General features: G+C 43.7%; 1 protein-coding gene across 2 annotated transcripts in view; it reads left to right on the top strand.

The window, feature by feature from the left end:
- Positions 1-2334: 2334 nt before the first annotated feature.
- The window catches only part of CD101 (CD101 molecule), a 39396-nt gene continuing 22224 nt past the window's right edge, over positions 2335-19506 (top strand). The window contains exons 1-3 of one of the 2 annotated variants that reach the window (XM_045817335.1): positions 2335-2446; positions 11474-11854; positions 13390-13794. In XM_045817335.1, coding sequence (XP_045673291.1) covers positions 2404-2446; positions 11474-11854; positions 13390-13794 — 829 coding nt within the window. In that variant the 5' untranslated portion in view covers positions 2335-2403. Of the gene's footprint in view, positions 2447-11473; positions 11855-13380; positions 13795-19506 lie in introns of both variants that reach the window. The other variant, XM_045817334.1, reaches the window with a different exon arrangement.

Here is a 19506-nt window from a genome sequence, read left to right as displayed (position 1 = left end):
GTTTGCTGCTCCACGCCACTAAAGTTTTTGTGGTTGTTTGTTACACAGCAATAACTAACTGACACAGTGTGTTTGCCTGAAGTTTTGATGCCTGGGGGCAACCCATGACTTGAACTGAAATGGTGAACAAATCCTTGTACTTCAGGCCACACTGATATTATAGTTAGCAATCTGGAGAGGTAGCTTGAGATCTCCATTCTAGGTAAACTGCCCTTTAATTGTTCCCTAAATACAACCTTCACAGCCCTGTCTCTGCATCTCTGTACACAATTTCCTTTCTCCCTACTGCAGCGTCCTTCCCTCTCTCCTTTGCCTGTGTAAATCACAAGAGATCTCCGAGGACCTACTTAAAACCAGCCTTTTCTGAATGACTGTGGCTGCCCTCTGCCTGCAGTGATCTCTCCAGCTATTAATTCATAGGGTATTTCTCATCAGAACCATAGTTTGGACACCCAACACATGCTCCTCATACGGCTACTATTTCTTATGTACAATTGTTTACTAAACTAGATTCTAAGCTCCTGGTGGGTGGGGCCCATCTTCCCTTTTTTTTTAACCCCCCGGCCCCTTTTCCCATGGTCCTTACATTAGATATTCTCTTTCCTTCCTTCAAATATCTGTATCTCTTTAGTTGCATGTAATATCTTTTAGGGGACCTCACCTAATTTCCCTTGTGTGATAGCTGGGCATGTTCTTTCTTTTGTGCTCACCTCCACCATGCTGCACTGTCACAAACGGGGGTTCCTAGACCAGAGGCCCCACTTTAATTCCATGTGCATCTCTAGCACCTGGTAAGGTGCTGCTCCTTCAGCAGGTGCTCCAGTATTCGGTTCCTACTTTGCCTGTCTCCCCTCTGTGCATTTATGTGAAATGCCCTGATTCAGGCCCTCATCATCGCTCATACAGAAAACTGCAAAAGGCTTGCAAGTGGCCTTATATCCCTTCCTTCCTTGTCTTTCAGCCAGTTAGCAACACGCAATATGAAATTCTTTTTTTTTTTTTTTAGGAAAATCTAGCCAGACCATTCTGCTACAAAACAAAACAGAACAAAACAAAACAAACAAAAACCCCTCTTAACGTCTCCCCCTTTCTATGGGGTGAAAGCCACGTTCTTAGCACGCGCGGCCCACTAAGATCTGCCCAGCCTACCTCTCCAGGCCCTCTCCCTTCACACCAGCCTCCACCTTTACCCCAACAGGGGGTCACGGCCGGTGTGACATTCTTTGTGCTGCACCGTTGCTGCCCAACTGTACCTGGCCCCTTCCTCCCAAATATTTCATTTGACCAGCCCAGCCCATCCTGCCCAGCTGTCCTGCCCACCAACTTCCCCCCATTCCCTTTCAGTTTCAGACTGATCGTGATGGTTTCAAGGTGGCATTCTGGTTGACCAAGTGGCAGTTTGCCGAGAAGCAAGGCTGAGTTGCTAACACCTTTGTAGGAGCACAGCCTCGCACCGCACCCAGAGCATAGAAAGAAGCACTGAAACAGTGTTGGAAGACTGGATGTGTCCAGGGGTCTGCCTGAAGTGGACCAGTTCTCCCTCGACCTGTCTGAATGTAGGCTCGACCGAGGGAACTGGCGTCCTCAGTGAGCTCGCCCCTTGTCTTCTAGGACTAGAATGGGATTAAGTTGGCTAGAGTTCGGCGCCAGCTTCTAGACACTCCCCCATCATCCTTGATGCCCAGGCCCACACTGGGCAAAAGAAGGTTTCCTTAAATGTCAAATGATGGTAGCTTATATATATTGAGCACTTAAACCGGGTACCGGATATCGTATATTGTTCTAAGTGTTTTAAGTAAATTAGTTCATTCAGTTCTCACAGCGATCTTACAGGGTACATGAACTATTTTACAAACGAGGGTTAGAAAAGGTTAATAAACTTTTCTAAGGTTAATAAACTTTTCTAAGGTTGCCTGGCTATTAAACAGAGAATCTGCGTGCAAAGCCGAGCAGCCTGTCCCGAGGGCCTGCCATCGTCACCGTCGCGTATGTCTCCCCAGGTTCACGTTCTGCCACTTCTCAGTCCTTCCCTCTCCCACGCTGGGAGGAGAGGTGGGGGCTAAAAATATATATATTTCTGTTTTATTTTTTAAAAATTTATTGTTTGCTTAAATTCCCATTTGAATACCTGCTGATGCCTATGTGGCCCAGACGAGGCCTATATTTTCTCATTTTTATCTGTGTAAACATATACTTACCCATGAAGATGACTTACATACCCAAATTGGAGCAATTAGCAAAGAACCATGATGCAACCAGTTGGCTTTCTGCAGGCCCTCTCTGTTTCTCAGCGGGCTGGAAACCACTGCTTCCTCTCTGCCTTCACAGTGAGACCATAGCGTTTGTCACTCGGCGTCTGAGCGGCTTCACCGACGCCACCCGGAAAGACCTGTGCTGGTCCGAATGGCACGCATCTCGTGTGTGGCATCTTTCTTTCTCTTTCTGAGTAAGTGCCATTATTCTGCATGTTCCTCTTGTCACTGGGGCTGTTGGGTGATGGAACAGGACAATTTGGTCTCGACATGAAAAACCTGGCCGCATGTCTCTGGTGTTGGCAATGATTCCTGACTCTTGTCTGGGATGCCAGATGCGTGCTGGCTCTGCCTTTCCCCTGCCTTGCTGGGCTAGCCCATCCCCCGAGATAGTAAGGAGCTTAGCTCCCCAGCCTGAGACGTGATCTTAAGGTTTGCCTGATGTCAGAGCTTGACAAGGGAAGTGTGCCTTGGGGATGGAAGGAAAGGTCAGGGAAGCACTTAGTAGTTTGAGGCTAAGCTAAAAGAAGGTTCTGGGCTTCCCCTGGGCTGAAGTAGGAGTTGACTAGTGAGAGCCTGAGAAGGGCCAGGGAGATTCACTTGGCTTTGCTGAGAAGCGTATGCAGGGGCCTCAGCTAGTGCAGGGGCATTTGTGCATGCTGGAACACGAAAGTACGGGGTGGGGGAGGGCGAAATTTGAAGGTAAACGGGAGAATGGGTGAACTGGGCAGGGAATGGCATGGTTCCAGAGCAGCTAAAGCAGGGAGCGGGTACTGTTTTGTGCTGGGGGCACCTTCACCATCTGGTAAAGCCCGCAGACCCATCTCAGAATAATTTCTTAAGTGCATAAAATAAAATACAAAGGATTATGGGGGAATCAGTCATATTGAAATGCAGGCATCAAAATATTTTTAAATAGTTGGTGATGTAGTCATTTATTTGTTTCTTTACACATTCCATAACAACCTACAGATGGTCTGTTAACCACCAAATTCAAAGCAGTAATGAACAGGAACAGCATTTCAAGATACCTGCAGCAAGTGTGATGTGATGTGAAAATATTTATGGTGTGTTTCTACATTCATGACTGAAGGAAATACTAAATTTCCAGGAAGATCAGTGAAAATATAAGAGTAGGGTTTTTTTCCCCTCCGCCCAGGTTTATGGCCCCTTTAATCCCATGTGTGGACCAGGCTGAGGGCTGCTTTACAGAGACGGGACTGGGTGAGCGCAGGGGTTTGAATGACTGGAGGGAGCCCCAGCGGAACTAGAGCAAATTACAGCCGGTGTGACCAGGGCTGTGGCTAAGCTCAAAAAGCATGCAGTGTTCAGCCAAGGAGGTACCTAATAGACATTGGCTTGAGTTCAGCCGGGCTCATGATGCAAGGGACATTGGGTAATGTGAGTCGAGGGTCAGATCCGGGCTGGACCGGTTGAGAGGTGGCCTGGTGGAAAATCACTAGGACTACGTGCTGGGTGATCGGTGTCCACTGAACCGGCCTGGGAGGTGTTGATGGCTAGTGGGGGAGGGCTTGCAGGGGAGGGCTCTTGGGGACCGTTGGCGAATGGGGCCCTGTTTGTGCTGTTCAGCTGTCTGAGTGTGATGCTCTAGTCGCAGGGGTGCCCAACTTTTTACATCTCTGGGCCACACTAGAAGAAGAGTTGTCTTGAGCACACATTAAATACACTAATACTAATGAAAACTAAGGAGCAAAAAAAGGGTTTTAAGTAAATTTACAATTTTGTGTTGGGCTGCATTCATAGTCGTCCTGGGCCGCATGCGGCCTGCGGGTGGCAGGTTGGACACCCCTGCGAGTGTATGCGCTTTGTCAGTTTGGGGCATGTGTTTGGCCTGTACGTAGGGGGAAGCTGGGCTTATATTGGGCAAGTCAGACAATTACAGATTCTCTCTCTGTCTCTGTCTCTGTCTGTCTGTCTGTCTGTCTCCCTCTCTCTCTGAGCATGCTGGAAGTTCTGGGGAAAGAAAGTAGTAACCACAGTTCAAAAAGTTCAGAAATACTAGCATCTTTTCTTTAATCCACTTAAACAATGGCCTACTCTGGGTTATATACAGGGTCTGGCAGAAATAATGCCTGCTTGAGTGTAGGTGGTAGGGTAATAATACAAGTGTAATAATTTATAGTTTTAATTTGAACATTTCACCTACAATATCATAGGGTGTGCTTGAGTGTGATACTGTCCTGTTACAGAAGCACACGCTTATGATTTTGTAATAAAAACGGGGCATTATTTTGGTGCTGGACTGTATATTTCCTTCTTCTAAATTCTGACTCATCCTCACCGCTGATTGTGTATAGAACCACAGTTTTTATGTGAAGAACACTTAAATCAGGAAGTAACTTGAAAAAACTTCAGAAGCCTGCTATTGGTCATCACGGATATTGAGGGGTGAATGAAAGGAATTAGGTGATGACAAATTGATTGATTGCATCATTTAGCAAAGATGTGCTTTGTCCTAATTTATTTATATTTTTGTAAACATGAATCCTGTTGTATTGTGCTAGATGAGGTCAGTATCACGGGTGAATGAGCTCCTGGATCTAGCCCATAGTTTTGCATACTTGATCTGTCACCCCTCACCCTAACTACATGCCCTACAAATAAAAGCCATTAACATGGGAGGGTCCTGGGGTGGGGATATTGGTTGTTTTACTGAAACTGTAGTCATGAAAAAAAATCCACAGAATTATGGGTGGAAGTTCTCCCAGCCTTCACGCGTATAGGTTTTTGTATGTGTAAAGAAAAGAAGGGTATGTTCTCTAGACAGGATTGCTATTAGGTGGAATCATTTGAAGTTGCTGTTTTTGTTTATCGGAAATGGTCAAATATGAGCCACTTTCTGTGGTTCAACCTAAAGGCTTCCATTCAAAGAATACTGGAATGGCAAATTTGGCTGTTCCAGTGATTGTTTTGAAAAAGCCAACACTGTTGAGGAATTCTTCTCGTTTCAAATGTATGAGTCCGATGTGGTGTGTCGGCACCACGCTGTGTGCCCATCAGTCAGTGAGACCCGCAGCTGCTGTGCAAGGGAATCTGACTGCTCCATCAAAAGAGGAAGCAATGGGACAGTCCTCCGAGGTATTTTGTTCTTTAGGAGGAGGAGGAACATGTACCGCACACCCCACAGAGAATATATTTGAAATCAAGTGCTTCCGCGTATGATTGCAACGCATAGACATTTCAATTGGTCTCTTTATTCCTTCCAACTTCAAAAATACCCGTGAAACCTCTACGCAATGTCTTCTGCTTTTCTGAGAAAGCGGTACCATCCCAGTCGTGGTCTTGACCTCACACCTCTACAGGAACTTACTTCATCCTTTCTCCGTCATCATCCGTCTCTCAATGGTCCCTGCGTCCAGCCTGACCCTCAGTGCTGCTCCCTACCCAGCACTGAGTAGGTGCTCAGTCCACCACGACTCTCCAGCTGCCATCTTATTCCTCTTCTTCCCTTCTCCATGAACCTTCTTGAAGGACCATATTTTTCTGTGTATAATGCACACTTTTTGCCCACATTTTTGAGGGAAAAATAAGGATGCACATTATACCCAGGAATTAGTACTGAAACGTGGGTGTGCATTATACATGGAAAAATACGGTAGTTTACACTTCCTCTGTTGGCTTGTGACCCTTGAAATCTGCTGCTTCTGCTTGACAGAAATCTCTTCTACAAAGGTCTCCACTGACACCCTCATCATTACACTGAAATGCTTTGCTTTCCCTTTAGACTCCTCAGCCTCAGCGGCAGTCCGCAGGGCTGACGAGCCCTTCCTTATTGGAGCGTTTTGCCTCCTTTGGTTTCCAAGTCACTGTCCTGGCTGCCCTTTCATCTCCCTAACTCCCTTCAATAGACCTTGTTCTTCATCTAACCCCCTAAATAAAGAGATTTTCTAGTAGTCTCTCTTTAGCCCTCTTCCTTATATTCCCTAACACTTCCCACTATTACTATGTAACCGGCTTAATTTGTATCCCTAGCCCAGAGCTCTCCCTAGCTACAAACAAGCACTTACGCGAAGGCATGAGAAACCACAGAGACAGCCAGAGATTTGGCATTTGCAAATCTAGCTTCAACTGTGGCTCAAATGTTTACAAGTTTTGACATTGCTAAATATGGAATTATCATAGAGTTCTTGAAAGGATGAAAATATATGTATTTTCAAAGGGTTGAAGACTTTAAAGCACCGATATACATATTTAAATGTTTCCGAATATTTGATAGATATCTTTCCTGTTTAGTCCATGAATGATCAAATTTAGTATTTCTGAGACTAATTGCATTATCTTCTTCCTCACCTTTGAACACACAACAGTAACTCTTCCTGATGTCCTTATTTCTGTTACACAGCACCACTTTCCTCCCAGTCACCCTCACAAAACCTGGGCATTATCTTGTATTTCCTCCTACCTTCCACCCCCTCCTTTCACTCTATCACCTCCAAGCACCCAAGACCCTGAAAAAGTAGATTTTATCACCACAGTGGCTTCTATTGTCTTGGTCAAAAAGTTCGTTGGTTTTTTTCTGTAAGATGGCTCTAGTACTGCTTCATTGTCTTTAACTTCATTTGAAACAATTTTGTTAGATTGTGTTGTGACAGCTGTCATATCAGAGTGCACTTTTTACAAAAAACATCACAATTGGTGAGTTTTTGTGTAGCCATTTTAATACTGAAGATTGAAGAAAATACGTAACATTTTCGGGATATTATGCTTTATTATTTCAAGAGAGGTAAAAACACAACTGAAATGTAAAACAGGATTTGTGCAATGTATGGAGAAGGTGCCGTGACTGATCGAATATGTCGAAAATGGTTTGTGAAGTTCCATGCTAGAGATTCCTCACTGGATGATACTCTACACTCAGGTAGACCAGTTGAAGTTGATAATGATCGAATTGAGACATTAATTGAGAACAATCAGTGTTATACCATGCAGGAGATAGCTGACATACTCAAAATATCCAAATTAATAAAGTTATTGGTGAAAGTGAAAAATGTGTCTTTTATTTTACAGAAAAAAACTAAACCAATTTTTTGGCCAATTCAATAAATCGTCGTCCCTTTCTTGCCATTCCTATTGCCTTTGTCACTTCTCTCCTGGGCTGCAATAATGAACTCATATCTGTTTCCAATTTCCATCATCCTACATGCAACCATCAGGTTCATTTCCCTAAGACCTTTCAAACACTTCCAGTGGATTTCCCATGGCCTAATCAATCAAGTTCAGACATTTAATCATGAAAGTCAAGTCCTTCGTGTTCTGGACTCAAATGTCCTACCTAGTCTTACCTTCTTCTGTTAATTAATCTTCATGTGGTCCGTCCCCTAATCTAACTGATTACTCCCTATTTCCTTTAACAGGTCTTTTGATTCCCACTCATTCAGTCTCTTTGGTGAAGTCGGGTTACCTAAGAGACCCTGTCTCCCCACTTAAATTGTCACAGTCTTTTCAATTCCCTAAAGTCCATTTCTAACATTGTCTCTTTTATAAACCTGACCTATTTCCCTCCTCAAAAAATATAATCTCTTCTTGCTTCAAATTCCTAAAAGCATTTTTATCGTATCTCTCTATGAGGACTATTACCCTACTTGACCAAAATATAAAATTAATAAGTCAGAGATGATCTCAAACTCATCTTTGTATCTTGGTTCCTGAAGCATCAGAAATACTGTTAGTGGTTGAATAAATACTTATTGAATTAGCAAATAAAGCCGGAGAAAAGGAAATGCTAGTTTTCACAATAAAGTGTTCTCAGTGCGGTATACCCATCTCTCTGAAAAGCCACGCAAAATGTTGGTGTTTCCTAGCTACCAAAAATAATGTGGTGGAAACATGCCCTGATATAAACAGGTTAGCGGTACCTCAGAAACCATATTTTTTAAAGACATTTTTATTGTGAAATATGACACAAAAGATAAGTTAGTGGAACATAAATGTGCAGTTGAACAAATAAGTGAAGAGTAAAGTCTGTGTAATGACTATCCAGGTCAAGAAATGGGTAGAATGTTGCTAGGACTCTACAGCACCCACCATCCTGCCATGCACCCCCTCTAGATCAAGGTTCCGCACCCCACGCACCGTCACTTTTCTGACTCACGGTAACCACTTCCTAGCTTTTCTTTCTCTCTTTAATTTTTTTTTTTGCCCAGTATGTTTGTATCACTAAATAATACAGCATAGTTTTACCTGTTTTAAAACTTTATAAAGAGTAGAATCATTCTCTGTACAGTTGAAAAGATTCAAAAGTATTTTGCATCTTTTATTAAACATGGTTATTCATATTATTGCAACTAGTTGCATTTATCCACTTTAACTTCTGTTTTTAATCCTCACTCAAGGATATGTTTATTGATTTTAGAGAGAGAGGAAGGGGGAGAGAGAAAGAGAAACACCCATCAGTTGCCTCCTGTACCCACAACCTAGATATGTGTTCTGACTGGGAATTGAACCTGCAACCTTTTGTTGTACAGGGTGATGCTCCAACCAACTGAGCCACCTGGCAAGGGCCATCCACTTTCATCCCTGTATGATATTCCAGTTCATGTATGCACTGAGTTCACCTGTTCTACTGTTGATGGACACATGGGTGTCTCTAGTTTGCGGCTGTAATGAACAGGACAGTGGTGGACGTTCTTTCATGGGCAGCCTGGTGCATAGGGCACAGGGTTCTCTAAGATACAGGTGTAGGGCTGGTGGGCTTTGTCAAAGGTGTTCCCAAATGCCTTTCTAGTGGAACTTTTTTTGGTAAGCAGTAATTTAAAATTTTCTCCTGGCTGGCATAGCTCAGTGGATTGAGTGCGGGCTGCGAACCAAAGTGTCGCAGGTTTGATTCCCAGCCAGGGTACATGCCTGGGTTGCAGGCCATGACCCCCAGCAACCGCACATTGATGCTTCCCTCTCTCTCTCTATCTCCCTCCCTTCCCTCTCTAAAAATAAATAAATAAATAATTAAAAAGCAAATTTCTCAGTTGGTCTAACTTCTTTTTCTAGGCATAATACAAATATAAAATAAATAGAAAATTGAAATTTATGAATAAATTAGTGTATTTTAAATTAGTACCAGAAATGTGTGTGGTTGGCTGATTGGTCGGTTGGATGTTTGTGTGAGTTTTGCATTGAGCATGTATATGCGGTTTGCAGGTGACTGTATCACGTGACCACTTACCCTCTCTGCCCACTTTTTGAGGCTCCTTCTATCAGAATTGTTTTCATTCCAGAATTTCTATCCTCAGCCTTAACATGGTCTTGGTAATGTCATTTTTCCTCTCTCACTTTCTTCCCCTTCAGTCTCCTCCACTCTTTGTCCTGTAGAGTCATAAGATTCGACAGATGCTCTGCTTCTTTCATATCTTCTTATAACCCAAATTCTGTTCATTCCTTCAGACCAGCTCTCCCAACCTGTGACCTCTCCTGCTGTCTCTCCACCTTCCCCTCCCGCTGGCCCTTGGCCCTGGGGAAGGATCTAGCTCACCCTGTGGCATCTCTGTCATCTGGTCTTTGTTCATTCTGTAATACAAACTAGCCTTTAAAATGACCATAATAAATAAACATTTTAATTTCTGCGAAATGCTTGGTTTTGAAAATATGTATATCAGAGAACATGTTTCTATTGGCAGTGAAACAGCGCCAGAACATTATGTTCGATTAAGCCTCGGTTCAGAAACCTCGGTGCTTGAGTACTGGTTAAGAAAGAATTCAAAGGCAAGACTCAAACTATAAGAGAAAGTTTATTTAGAAAGTCACAGAGGTAGAAGAAATGAGCTGTAGGAGAAATGGCTCAGGAAGCAAGTTACAGAGGCAAAAGAAGGGCCCTTGGAACTTGGGGGGTGGTGTAGGGGTCAGTGAGGGGAAAAGGGAGGGAGAGAGAGAGCCAGAGAGCCGCTGGGTCCTTCATCCTAAGGGCTTTTAGAGATGGGGATCTTAGGGGAGGTCCCAGAGGAGGTCCTCAATAGAATATTCATCAGCTTCCCAGGTGTGTCCTTTCAGGGTCATGGTCTCCACTGATAGGTCAGCACCAGGGCAGGGGTTCATTAGTCAATGTAGCTGGTCCTGTTGTCAGCCATGGTGTTGCCCTGCCTGGCCTTGCTGCTTTTCTGGCCCTGGAACTGAAACATGGCTGAGGTCTAGATGTTATCTCTAGGGTTTATTGCTTGAGGAAGTGGTCATGCAAGGGCATTTGTATAAGGCTATTTTTTGGTCCTCTTGTCTTTCCTCTAAAGGGGTCTACCATTTGATTGTTGATATGAAAGTTCAGCTGATATGACACATCAGCCCAAGACTAGCAATACGATAAGGGAGGAAAGGTCACCCTGGGGGCGAGGTCCCACCCTACAGTTGTCCGTTGCTAGGCCCCCAGGGCTTTCCATCCTGGTGACCTTTCAGTACCTGGCCCATCATTCCTACTGGACTCATACCTGTCTAACTTCCCACCACATTATCATTTAATAATGGTTCCTCCTTTAAATCTAATACATGAGGTTTGTCCCAAAAGGAAACATTCCATAGTGGTCCCAACTAAAAACTAGGGGTAAGGGAAGAACTAAAATAAATTTTGATTCCAGATCCTGTTGGACTTGACTGTCATCTTTATGAAGCTTTTCAATAAAGCTGTAGTGGCTCTTTTAAAAATTACAAAACAAAAATCACTCCTTAGTATAGAAAGGAAGTACCACTGTCTCTTCAGATGCTAATTTTAGCTGACGTTACATCAGATGTGGCCAAGGGCTGCAAATAGTTCCAACCAACCCACAGGCGAAAGCGTAGTCCCCTGGGCAGCACTGGAGACTTTTGATCACTTCTATGAGAAAAGCTACCTAAGACTTTGAGGCTTAAAGAAGTGCCCGCTGAGTTTTCCCAAAAACTAATGGAAAGGTGAATCATCATACATCATATTTACTTTAAAATAAGTGCACTTGGATAAGCAGATATGTGTCGTGGTAGAGACCATGTTACGTGGATGAAGCTAGACTTGTTTTTAAGAGACTAGAGATTACAATGGAAGTTAAAGTTATAAAAGAACAATTACCTCATCAAGCCTTTCTTCTGCTCCTTGGCCTGGAGAAGGTGTTGAACATTTGGGTTGATTATAGTTAATAACCCACGATCTCATTTACTAGAATTGTAATACAGGGAGCTGCAGAAGGTGGCACATTGGGAACTGGGACACTAATCTATTTTTATTCCCCTTTCTTTCTCCTACTTGCAAGCTAAGCTCAGCATTGGCCAGAGACAAGTAACAGTTCAGAAAGGACCACTGTTTAGAGCTGAAGGCTACCCCATCAGCATTGGCTGCAATGTCACTGGCTACCAGGGACCTTCTGAGCAGCATTTCCAGTGGTCTATTTACCTGCCAACAGCTCCAGACCAAGAAATCCAGATCATTAGCACCAAAGATGCCGCCTTCTCTTATGCGAAGTATGCAGGACGCGTGCAAAGCAGGGACATCTACGTGGAGAGGGTCCAAGGCAACTCAGTCTTGTTGCACATCTCAAAGCTCCAGGTGAAGGATTCTGGGGAATATGAGTGTCACACCCCGAACACCGATCAAGAATACTATGGGAGTTACAGTGCGAAGACTACTCTCAACGGTAAGCCGTTTGCCCTCCTCTGCTAGCCCACCCAAGAGGGAGACCCCCCATCCTCATAATACCTGGCGCTGTGACACGGCTTTGTATTGTGCTGTTTGCTTTGGCATAAGATCCCACGTTTCCCTCTGGATAGTTTGGAGATTTGTCACAAGGAGGTATTTCTTGTTTTCTAACATTCTCAATTTTTCCAATCAACATTGCCATGAAGATTGAGATAGGGTGTTATCTTCCCAAGGCCGTGTCTTCAGCTACCCATAGATGGATAATAACAACAGCATCAGTCAAAGCTTTGAGAGTTCTCACCCTGTTGTGTCTCCTCTTGGAGGCAGAACTTTCACTGGATAAGAGCTGGTATTGATATGACAGGTGGTAGGTCATTAACTTGGAAATGCTTCTTTTCAAACTACCATTCTCTAGCATATTTACCTGAAGGGAGAGGGTAACAGTTCTTCAGTTACCATCTTGTCCCTTTGCCTGTAATATCTTACCACTCCCTTTTCAACCTAGCAAACTCCTACGTATACGTCAAAACGCAGTATAGATATTACCTCTGCTGTGGAACCTGTCCTGACTGCCTTGGGCACTTTTCCAATCTTTGTTTCCTCTTGATGCTCTACTCACACCACTAATACTAGCACTCACCCATTTATGTGGTGATTTATGTGGTAAATGAGCCTCTCATACCTCACCCTGAGCTCCAGGAGAAGGGAATGTTTATCTCAGCTCTTTGCACAGGGGCTAGCCCTGAGTAGATGCTCAGTCAATATTCCCTGATTGAATCTAAGCATTGCCTTCCCCCAAGTTCAGGCTGTGTGACTTCCTGGAGAGAACAATAAGGTTGTAGGACAGTTATCAAAACTTTTGGCCCTGGCTGGTGTAGCTCAGTGGATTGAGCACGGGCCTGTGAACATAAGGGTCTCCAGTTCAAGTCCCAGTCAGGGCACATGCCTGGGTTGTGGGCCAGGTTCCCCAGTGCGGGGCATGCAAGAGGCAACCACACATTGATGTTTCTATCCCTCTCTTTCTCCTTCCCTTCCCCTCTTTTTAAAAATAAATAAATAAAATCTTTTAAAAAAACTTTTGTAAGGTTGCATTTTGGCTCTGAATGGCAGATAATGACAGATTGCCTCAGAATTTTATTTTATAAAGGCCCAAGAAAGTGGCGTGACTTGCTCCAGTTCATATAGTCAAATAGAGACAGATTTAGGGTCAGAATGTAGGTCATCTAGCTCCCTGGGGCTTTTCCCCTTTGAAAGCTCTGTGTCCAAGTAGCGAAATTGGTCACAGCTCATGCTAAACATGTAAAGTCGGGGTCAGCACGTCAGTGAGCCATCGGCTTTGCTGCGTTCCATCGGCTGCATGTGCACGGATGCTGACGCTTGCGTCGGCAATAGGGACCCTGGGCTACTGGAAAAGAAACTTGAAGCGTGTATTTAGAGACGAAGGGTCAGGGCACCATCTTCGTCTAAGGAGGCCAGTCTGATCGATGTGGGGCCAACCGAGTCTCATCATTTCTTCACTTCCAGTGATTCCAGACACCCTCTCTGCCGCCATGAGTCCCCAGACCCTCAGGAAGGAGGAAGGTGAGCCGTTGGAACTTACCTGCGAGGCAGCCAAAGCCACCGCTCAGCACACCCACCTCTCTGTCACCTGGTACCTGATGCGGGATGGACACAGCCCAGCCACCGAGATTATTTCCCTCTCCAGAGATTTCATGGTGATGCCCGGCCCCTCGTACACAGAGAGGTTCAAGGTTGGTGACGTGCGGCTCGACAAGCTTGGGGCCGCCACCTTCCGGCTGTCCGTGGGGAGCCTGCGGCCCTCGGACCAGGGCCGGCTCTTCTGTGAGGCGACTGAATGGATTCAGGACCCGGACGAGACCTGGACTGCCATCACGAAAAAGCAGACAGAGCAAACCACGCTGAGGATCCAGCCGGCAGGTAACGATCTCAGAAAATTCATTGATTTTGCTGGTAGTAGTTACTTACGGGATAACTTGTTGTTTTTGTCCAGTCTTTTGTTGAATCTGAAAAAAATTGTTTAGGGAGCTTGAGTAAATTTTCCTTTTGACATCTGGGAAGTGTAAGTAAAAGAGAGACATTGAGGTTTTTTTAAAAATTGTTTATGTTAGCCCTGGCTGGCGTAGGTCAGTGGATTGAGCACGGGCTGGGAACTAAAGTGTCCCAGGTTCAATTTCCCAGCCAGGGTACATGCCTGGGTTGCAGGCCATAACCCCCAGCAACTGCACATTGATGTTTCTCTCTCTCTCTCTCTCTCCCTCCCTCCTCCCTTCCCTCCCTAAAAATGGATGAATAAAATTTAAAAAAAAAGAAGAAAATTGAGTGCATTTATTTTAAAAAAATTGTTTATGTTATTACAATTGTCCCGATTTTCCCCCTTGTGCCCCCCTCCCCCAGGCCCCCCTTCCCACAGTAAACCCCACACCGTTGTCCATATCCATGGGTGGTGCATGTAAGACATTCAGTTTTCGGCTCTGTCCACAGGAGGGATTGTGGGGGCTGACCTGTGGAACAGTTCAGCAGATCCCACAAGACAGGCTGTATGCTCTGCCTGAGGTCACCCAGCCGCTGAGGGGTGGAGCTGGCCTTTGAGGACAGCTGTGTCCCTCAGACACCCGGGCCTCAGAATAACTGTAGTGTCCAGTGTGACATCTCATCTCAGTCAGTGATGGGATTTCCTTTCACCCGACCCCTTTTCAACTTGCAGTGGTGTCACTCTTCATGATCCATTGGCATTGCCATCAGAATTCGGCTGTAATTCTAGGTCTCTCTAAACAGGCTTGGTGCAGTAAGAGCAGCTCACTAAAGCCATTTATATCCATGCTGACAGTGGTGATCCAATGGATGACCATTGGAGGTTTCCTTCCTTCCTTCCTTCCTTCCTTCCTCCCTTCCTTCCTTCCTCCCTTTCTTTCCTTCTTTCCTTCCTCCTCTTCCTTCCTCCCCTTCCTTCCTTCCTTCCTTCCTTCCTCCCTTCCTTCCTTCCTCCCTTTCCTTCCTTCTTTCCTTCCTCCCCTTCCTTCCTTCCCTTCCTTCCTTCCTTCCTTCCTTCCTTCCTTCCTTCCTTCCTTCCTCCCTTCCTTCCTTCCTCCCTTTCTTTCCTTCTTTCCTTCCTCCTCTTCCTTCCTCCCCTTCCTTCCTCCCTCCCCCTTCCTTCCTTCCTTCCTTCCTTCCTCCCCCTTCCTTCCTTCCTTCCTTCCTCCCCTTCCTTCCTTCCTTCCTTCCTTCCTTCCTTCCTTCCTTCCTTCCTTCTTTCTTTCTTTCCTTCCTCCTCTTCCTTCCTCCCCTTCCTTCCTTCCTTCCTTCCTTCCTTCCTTCCTTCCTTCCTTCCTTCTTTCTTTCTTTCTTTCTTTCTTTCCTTCCTTCCTTTCCTTTTTAAAGCAAGAGTGTTATTCTATTCCACTAACAATCATCCTGTTGGTGCCCTGGCCAGTGTGGCTTGGTTGGTTAGAGCATCATCCCATAACCGAAAGGTTGTAGGTTCAATTTCTGGTCTGATCGTATATTTATGTTGCAGGTTTGACCGCCCCCAGCCTCCCACCCCGTCCAGGGGAGGACCATCCCCTCTTCGGGCATGTATGAGAGGCAACCAATTAGTGCATCTCTTGCACATTGGTGTTTCTCTCTGCCCCTCCATCTTTCTCTAAAACGCAACGAAAAACCGTCCTCAGATGAGAATTTTTAAAAAATTGTCCTATTGGCCTCAAGTGTCCAATTTATAATCAGCGAGCCCTAAGGGGACATATCAGATATGCTTTTATTTCTCCTCTTTGGAAACAATTGTTTTAAATGTAAAACAGTCTGTATTTTTCTTTAATTATTTTGATAAGTAAAAATTATATGTGTATATTTAAGGTGTACAACATGATGTTTTAACATATGTGTTCATTGTGAAGTGATTACCACAGTCAAGCTAATTAACATACTCACCCCTCACAGAATTACTTTGTGTTTGTGTGTGAGTGTGTGTGTGTGCGCGTGTGGTGAGGACGCTTAAGATCAACTCCTTCAGCAGACTTCTTTTTTTAAAATATATTTATTGATTATGCTATTACAGTTCACCTAGTATTTTCCCCTTTGCTCCCCTGTACCTGGTACCCCCATTGCCTCCGGCAATCCTCCCCTCAATTCATATCCATGGGTTGTACATGTAAGTTCTTCGGCATCTCCATCTCCTACACTGTTCTTTACCGCCCCCTGTCTATGTTGTACCTACCATTTATGCTTCTTATTCCATGCACCTTTTCCGACATTCTCCCTCTTCGCCCTCCCAGCTGATAACCCTCCATGATCTCCTACCTATTATTCTGTTCCTGTTCTGGCTGTTTGCATGTTTTGTTTTGTTTTGTTTTGTTTTAGATTCAGTTGTTGATACTTGTAAATTTTTTCCCATTTTAATGTTCATAGTTTTGATCTTTTTCTTAAATAAGTCCCTTTAACATTTCATATAATAATGGCTTGGTGATGATGAACTCCTTTTGCTTTACCTTGTCTGGGAAGCACTTTCTCTGCCCTTCCATTCTAAATGATTGCTTTGCTGGGTAGAGTCATCTTACGTTATAGACCCTTGCTTTTCATCACTTTGAATACTTCTTGCCAGTTCCTTCTTGCCTGCAAGGTTTCTTCTGAGAAATCAGCTGACAGTCTTATGGGAACTCCTTTGTAGGTAACTGTCTCCTTTTCTCTTGCCACTTTTAAGATTCTCTCTTTGTCTTTAACATTTGGTATTTTAATTATGATGTGTCTTAGTGTGGTTCTCTTTGCATTCAACTTGTTTGGGGCTCCCTGTGCTTCCATTGTCTATTTCCTTCACAAAATTAGGGAAGTTTTCTTTCATTATTTTTTCAAATAGATTTCCAGTTTCTTGCTCTTTCTCTTTTCCTTCTGGCCCCCTATGATTCAGATGTTGGTACATTTGGAGATGTCCCAGAGGCTTCTTATTCTATCCTCATTTTTTTAAATTATTTTTTCTTTTTGCTATTCTGATTAAATGCTTTGTTTCTTCCTTATTTCCAAATTGTTGATTTGACTCTAAGTGTCATGCCCTCCATTGTTGGTTCCCTGTAGATTTTTCTTTATTTCATTTAATGTAACCTTCATTTCTGCCCAGGTCTTTTTTATGCTGTTGCCATACTCAATGAGTTTTTTGAACATCCTATAACCAATGTTTTCAACTCTGCATCTGATAGGTTGGTTATCTCCATGTTGTTTAATTCTTTTTTTTTTTTTTTAGTTTTGTTCTGCCCTTCAATTGGGCCATATTTCTTTGTCTCCTCAATTTGGCAGCCTCCCTGTGTTTGTCTCTGTGTATTGGATAGAGCTGCTTTGAGTCCCTGTCTCAGTAGTGTGGCCTATTGTAGAAGGCACCTGTAAATTGTGTGGCACAGAGCCTTAGGTGATCGCTAGGGCAGGGCAATCCGTTTCACTACTTTGTGGTTCTGTTGAGGGGCGGGGGAGCTTCAAGAGGAGACAGTGCTGCTGCCTAGCTTCTGGAGTTGTGCCCAGGAGAAAGCTGTCTCCTGGCATTCACCCAGTTTCCAGTCACTTCACTTTCTCCCTGTATGCCACTTGTGCTCTTCCGGCTGTTGCCCTGGTGCTGATTCCAGAGGGGGTGGATCTGCATAAGTCCTAAGTCAATGTGAGTGCTTTAAGAGGAATCCCTGATAATCCTACAGTCTCTTCCTCTGCCCCAGTCCCCACTAGCTTTTACAGCCAGAAGTTATAGGGTTTTATCTTCCTGGAACTGGAACTCTAGGCTGCTGGGTAGTCTGTCTGGGGGCTTGGCTCCCTTGTTCCCAAGGTATCCCTCCCAGTTTTTATCCACCACACATGAATATGGGACCACCCATTCTGCCACCTTTCTGGGCCACTCCTGGGGCCCCAGGCTTCTCCGTGTCTCTACCCCCCTACCCATCTAGATGAATGTGGCTTCTTTATATCTTTGGTTGTCAGACTTCCACACAGCTCAATTTTCTGACAGTCCAGGGATCACCTCTTTGTTTTGTAGTCTAGTTGTCATTTTTTCTGTAGTTGTGCAAGGTGCAAAGATGTGTTTGCTTATGCCTCCATCTGGACCAGAAGTCCTTTAGCAAATTTCAAGTGTACAATACAGTATAAATAACTGTAGTCACCGCGCTGTACATTGGATCTCCAGAATTTATTCATCCTGCATAACGGAAGCTTTGTACCCTTAGACCAACATCTCCCCATTTTTCCCCTCCCCCACGCCCCTGGCAGCCACCATTCTATGTTCTGCTTCTATGAGTGCAATGTTTTTAGAATCCACATATAAGGACCCGTGAGATCCTGCAGAATTTGTCTTTTTGTGTCTGGCTTATGCCACTTAGCATAATGTCCTCTAGGTTGATTCATGTTGAAAATGGTAGAATATCCTTTTTTTCATTGCTGAGTAACACTCCATTGTGAATATATGCTACATGTTCTTCATCTGTTCATCTATAAACAGACACTTAGGTTGTCAACATATCTTGCGTGTTATGAATAGTGAACATGGAGGTGTAGATATCTCTTCCAGACACTGATTCCGTTTTCTTTGGCTATATATCCAGATGTGATACTCTTTGATTGCTAATTTTTAATTTTTTAGGGACTTCCATACTGTTTTCTATAATGGCCATACCAATTTATATTCCCACCAACAGTGAACAAGGGTTCCCTTTTCTCCACATTCTCACCAACACTTGTTATCTTTGTCAACCCTTATAATAGATGTGAGGTGCTTTCTCATGGTTTTAATTTGCATTTCCCTAATGACTAGTGATGTTGTGCATCTTTTCATATACTTGTTGGCCACTTGTATGGAATGTCAATTCAGGTCCTTTGCCCATTTTAAAAAATCAAATAATTTGTTTTCTTACTTATATGTCTGGGGTATTAACTCCTTATCAGATATATAGTTTGCAAATATTTTCTTCCATTTTGGAGACTGTCTTTTCACTCCGTTGATTATTTATTTTGCTATGCACAAGTGTTTTAGTGTGATGCAGTCTCACTTGTCTATTTTTTGCATTTTGCTGTCTGTGCATTTAGGGGTCAAAAATTATTGCCCAAAATTAATGTTGGGAAACTTTTCCCTTCATTTTCTTCTAGCAGTTTTATAGTTTCAGGTCTTGTGTTTAAATCTTTACTACATTTTGAGTTGACACTTAAATATGGTGTAAGATAAGGGTCCAATGTCATTCTTCTGCATGTAGATATCCAGTTTTCTCAACACCTGTTATTAAAGAAACTGTCTTTTCCCCATTTTATGTTCTTGGAACTCTTATTAGAGATCCATTGATGTAAATGTGTAGATTTATTTCAGGGCTCTGTTCTCTGTTCCATTTGTGTATATGTCTATTTTTACAGTAGGACCATCCTATTTTGATTACTGCAGCTTTGTAATATTTTTTAAAATTGGTAAGTGTGATACCTCCAGCTTTGTTCTTGCTTAAAATTGCTTTGGCTATTCAAGGTCTTTTGTGGTTCTCTGTGAATTTTATGACCATTTTTTTTTTCTATCTCTGTTTAAAAAGAAGCCATTAGAATTTTGATAGGGATTGCATTGACCATCATATTGCTTTGGGTCATGTGGACATGACAATTTGACAATATTAATTCTCCCAACACAGG

This window comes from Phyllostomus hastatus, unplaced genomic scaffold (assembly GCF_019186645.2).
Source record: "Phyllostomus hastatus isolate PE091 unplaced genomic scaffold, TTU_PhHast_1.1 phas_scaffold_216, whole genome shotgun sequence".
In the NCBI taxonomy this organism is placed as follows: domain Eukaryota; kingdom Metazoa; phylum Chordata; class Mammalia; order Chiroptera; family Phyllostomidae; genus Phyllostomus; species Phyllostomus hastatus.
This window is presented reverse-complemented; position numbering and strand designations above follow the sequence as displayed.